The sequence below is a fragment of the Chanos chanos genome, chromosome 9 (genome assembly GCF_902362185.1).
Source record: "Chanos chanos chromosome 9, fChaCha1.1, whole genome shotgun sequence".
In the NCBI taxonomy this organism is placed as follows: domain Eukaryota; kingdom Metazoa; phylum Chordata; class Actinopteri; order Gonorynchiformes; family Chanidae; genus Chanos; species Chanos chanos.
In genome coordinates, this window is record NC_044503.1 from 27588013 (window position 1) to 27593154 (window position 5142).

The 5142-nt window shown below is 43.1% G+C and overlaps 1 protein-coding gene across 1 annotated transcript; it reads right to left on the bottom strand.

The window, feature by feature from the left end:
- Positions 1-1566, bottom strand: LOC115821545 (adenosine receptor A1). The gene is made up of 2 exons (XM_030785360.1): positions 1235-1566; positions 1-787 (listed from the first exon to the last, which is right to left on the bottom strand). Exons 1-2 carry the CDS (start codon positions 1564-1566, stop codon positions 1-3), a joined length of 1119 nt encoding a protein of 372 aa, XP_030641220.1.
- Positions 1567-5142: the final 3576 nt, after the last annotated feature.

Here is a 5142-nt window from a genome sequence, read left to right on the forward strand (position 1 = left end):
TTATATACTTCTGGCTTCAGGACTTCTTGGACTTATTTTGGTTTTGTTGCAAATCTGGGCACCTGTTATGGCCAGCTTCGGGAGGTGTGAGGTCCCTGGCAAAGGGATGCCCCTATTTGAGGAAGTGTGGTCAAAGAGCAAAGGGGGAACCAGACCATAAATTTGGAAGAGGATGGAGGCCACGGTGGAGGCCCAGACTGGTCTGTAAGTACTGGGGGCGAAGAGACGAAGAGCCTGGATGGTGTAAAGTGGCAGATTTAGGAAAACCAAGAGGGTGACTGACAACCCCACGAAGTTGGACCGCCTGGAATGACTCTTCTGAAGATCCCAAGTGACTGCATTGGAGGGTGCACACCTCAGGTCCGCATACACGCCCAAAAGTATCAGCATGGGGATCACAAAAGCTGTGAGGAAGTAGACATAGACCAGAGAGCCCAGGCTGAAGACAATGTCAGGGGCACAGACCTCCCAATGGCTGCTGTAGATGTTGGTGTAAGTGACGTTCTGGAGGTTCACCACTGAGATCGTGGACCAGAACCCCCCGTGGGGCAGGTATTTCCTGATAACCACGTGGTCCCGAGGGTCCGAGGTTCTCTGAGGTGGGATGCCTGTGGTCCGGTTGATATTCTGGACTTCGTTCAACCCCGGTCCACTCACATCACTCGTCACAGTCCATGTATCTAGAGGGTCGCAGATGAAGAACTGTCCGAAGGTGGAGAGAACCGAACCAACCCAACAGATCAGAACCAGGCACAGAACTCGCTTTCGAGTCACAAGAATGGAGTATCTGAGAGAAACACACACACACACACACACACACAAATACATATATTTAAGATATGCCAAATTACTAGGAATTTAAGTCTATACTATACTTTCACACATTGAAATACATAGGCTTTAGATGCACGCCAGTCTACTGTCCCATTCACCAACATCTTCCACCTCTTCCCACATATCTCTGAATCATCATTTCGAATATTTCAATCAAGTATTTAAGCCAAACTCTAACCCTGACCCCAATTTGTTGACATTACCTGTTCACTACCACGATCCAGTATTTCGCTTCATTTACATTCACTTCCTAACTACACATAATTGATCTTACCTCAGTTCTAATGTTTTTCATCACAAAGACCCCACGCCAGAAATCACGCCATCTCTCCTCTCCTCAGCGCCGATTTCAACCATTAGACATAATAACACGTACCTGACCTGGGGTTAGTACGCCTACCTGTTATCCAGTTTGAGTTGTAGGTGTGCATTGACTGTAAGAATCACAAGCAGGGACACGGTAAAATGCCTAACCAGCAAGGGGCAGCACACGAGAATGACGCAGGTGTACAGGCACTGCGGACTCCTCAAGTTCAGCAGGACAGCAACAGGGACCCCCACTGCTCCGCCCACGGCCCCCACCCAGCCCAGACACAGGCTCAGGCAGGTGGTCACGCTGGCACCGCGGACTCCCTCCGCCCGACTTCCACCTAAACAGAGACGCACGCTGACCCCCATCACACATAATGAGAGCACACACTGACATACTGAATATAGCCACATGTGCAGCATGGCCCTGGTAGAGAGAGAGAGAGAGAGAGAGAGATGGAGACAGAGACAGTGAGAGAGAAAGAGAAAGAGAGAGAGAGAGAGATTAATTGGTGGTCAAAAAGATAGACAGGGATAAAAAGGAAATAACACAGGCTGATAGGATTGGATTGATGGGTGAATGAATACATTTACAAAGAATGAATAAGAGAAGAGACATAAAAGAGAGTGAGAGATGGAGAGAGAGAGAGAGACAGAGACAGAGAACGAGTGTGACAGAGATCTCGGTAGGGGTTCAAGATCTGCAATCTCTCCCACAAAGTGAAAAGGTTAGCAGAGACACGCTGTGACAGAGCACTCACATGGTGGATGTGAGTACAATGCAAAGAGGAGGAACACACACACACGCACACACACACACACGCGCAGACCACAAATGAAAAACCGATCACGTTGTTTTCACGCAACCCTGGTTTGACGGACAGGTAATTTCTCTGTGTCCTCAAACAATAAGCCATAAATGGCACAAAGTGGAAAAAAAGAGAAGAGGGAACAAACGGGTGTAGAAAGAAATGTCTGAGAGCGCCTCAATCTGCTGCAAGTCTGTTAATTATAATGAGTCTGACCTTTCCACTAGCTGGTGACAGTAATCAGTTTTGGAATGCCCACGAGTTTTCCATAATAACGACTCGTCGTTACGTAATCTCCTTATCCAGTCGCGCTACGATGGAACCACAAGGTCCGGGGCTCTCTCTCTCTCTCTCTCTCTCTCTCTCGTTGTCCCTCCGCTCGCATAACTGATTAGCTCAAACAATTAACGAGGGTAGGAAGTCAAAAGCTGTACCGTCGGTGGCGTTCCCATTGAGAATCAGACACCAAAAATAAATAAATAAATAAATAAAATAACACGGTTTCCACGAAAATAATTACCCGAGTTAATTAATTAAGAAGTTAAAGTAAATAAACACCTGCTGGGTCTTCGGCCCCCAGTGGGAAAAACAAAATGGGTTAATTCAAAAGGTAAATTATTTATTTTAATATAAGATTATTTTAATGAAAGAGCCTGAGAAAAAATACCTGATAAGGAAGTATGGATGAATTTGAAATGATTTGATGGCAAAAATTCCTTCTTGAGAAGTTTTGTTGTTGTTGTTGTTGTTGTTGTTTAATGTCTCCTTTACTAATCTCTTGAGTTTTATCCTCAGATAATCTTGACCTCTGCCTTTTCGTCTTTTGTGTGGTCAGACTGTGGCCCTGAGTAAAATGATGGGCGGACGAAACTTAGATTCATAAACCAACTCTGACACCCCCCCCCCAAACCCCCACCCCACCCCACCCCCTCCCCCTCTTCCCCGCTTTGTCCCACCCACACACGTTTTCCTCTGCTGTCAGTGCAAACACATCAATAGTGTCAATGTAAGAGCCATACCGGCCCTTCCATCAAAAGTCTGCGTGCGAAGGGCAGCACTGGGACCATAAAGAAGCATCACATTCAGACAGCAGCAGACAAACACACCACACACACACACACACACACACACACACATACACACACATACATAAACACACACACACACACACGCACTCACAAACATACACACACACACTCGCACCGATATTAACACATACTTAGATTTACGAGGATCCATAACAGACATAGACACGTACACACAGACCCAGACACATATACCAGTCCAATATCTCTACATCTTAGAACAAACAGAGCAGTGGCAGGGGTAATGGAAAGGAGAGCAGGAAAGAGACAGATAGAAAGAGAGAGAGAGAGAAAGAGAGAGAGAGAGAGAGAGAGAGAGAGAGAGAGAGAAGGAGCCACCGGAGGAGGCCGCTTATCTTTTTAAGAGTTTGTGCGTTGTTCCGTGAAAAGAATGGCTAAAAGAATCCTCAGCATGGTACGAGGGCAATAGATTTTTTCTACCAGTCTAGTTCAATAGGGCTATTTCATCGCACTCACGCTGGCTCAATGGCAAAAACAAAACATGTTTTTAAAACCCCACCAATCCATCCCAAGATAAAAGAAAAGCACTGTGATTCAAGGTTATTCAGTATAGGTAACCTTCCATAGCAATCAGCCATTGGAAGATGTTCAATGGAACGCTCACGGAATGTGAATTCCTCCCCCTTTTTTTTTTTCGGCCTTCGGTGTGACAATTCAACAATAATCCACAAAATGTGACCCTTTTATGTCCAACACCACAGTGCAGGTTAAATTACGGTTAAATTACAATACTTCTCAATTGCTCACATACAGGGTTTGAAATAATGTGCTATTTTCTCAAGACCAGCACAATTTCCAGAACTACTAGATCATTCCGGAAAACTGCACATAACCATGACATGATCCAATATGGGCCAAAAATGAGTATGTCACAGCCCTCCAACTCAAATAAATGACTCAAGAAACATACACATTCAGTCACATCAGTAGCTTACACAAAACCTATACTTCACAGTTTGGAAAACAGAAAATACTATGTTCGAAGATACATTGTTTTGTTTTACTTTCATTTTTATACTTATTTCAGTTTTTATTTATTCATTTATTTTTCATTTTTGATATCTTTTTTTTTTCATTTGTAACTGTCATTTTTCATTTGGTAGTTTTCTGATCTAATGGCCTTTACTGTTTAAACAATTGCACTTTCTTGCCTTACTCTAAAAATGTGGAGCAAAAGGAATTCCCAGCTAACAATACATCTCAGCATTCAAAAAGTCTGAATTTCCTTTTGAATAAAGATTTATTTATACATGACCTTACTTAACAGAATTTACCATTTTTAAAAAAAAAGATTTTATTTTTTAATATTATGTGATCTTCCACTGTTCTGTAAATGGTAGTTGCGTGATGGGGAAGCAGTGCGTTCTCATTTCTGACAATCTGACTGATTGGAACACCAGTGACTCAGACACTGCGTCTCACTGACCTCACACTGACATGCATACTCAATAGTGAATTACCGCGGCTGCTCCGTGCTCAGTTGTCTTCGTCTGACTCGTGTACTTCTTAATGTCTTTCTTTTTACTCTTCCTTTTTTTTGAGTTGCTTCGTTGTTTTCCAAATTGTGAGTGGCCTTTTTATTCACTCACATACACATATATATTGAGAGCAGGACATTGTGTGAACAACCGGGAAAACGGCAAAAGGCCATAAACTATAAATGAACATTTTCAATCAACAATCAAATGAACAATTTAAAATGAAAGATATTCTCTTGTGTGTCCGCACGCACCTCTCACTCTGCAATAGAGATTACTGCAGCAGGAGACCTTGAACATGAGACCCACACCTCTCCTCTGTCTCTCTCGCTGTACGTTGGTATACTAAGTTAATCGTGCTTCACATACTCTATGTCAATCGTTTATCAGAAAATGGGGAAAAAAATAATGCTGAAATAATGCATGAAATCAGACAGACATTTAGAGCACTTTTATGAAATATACGCTGTTAGTTTCAGGATATGATCATTTTTAGATTCAACACACACAGAGGCAGTAGTAATTCAAAGACTGGGAATTGTAGTCAGAAGTCACCAGTGAGTCATAGAGTGAGCGCTGGTGAAATCTCGCGATCATTAACGAGAT

Coding starts and splice junctions, on each gene's coding strand:
- LOC115821545 (XM_030785360.1), bottom strand. CDS start 1,566: ATGCTGCACATGTGGCTATATTCAGTATGTCAGTGTGTGCTCTCATTA. Junction 788..1,234: donor CAACTCAAACTGGATAACAG/GTAGGCGTACTA, acceptor TGTTTCTCTCAG/ATACTCCATTCTTGTGACTC.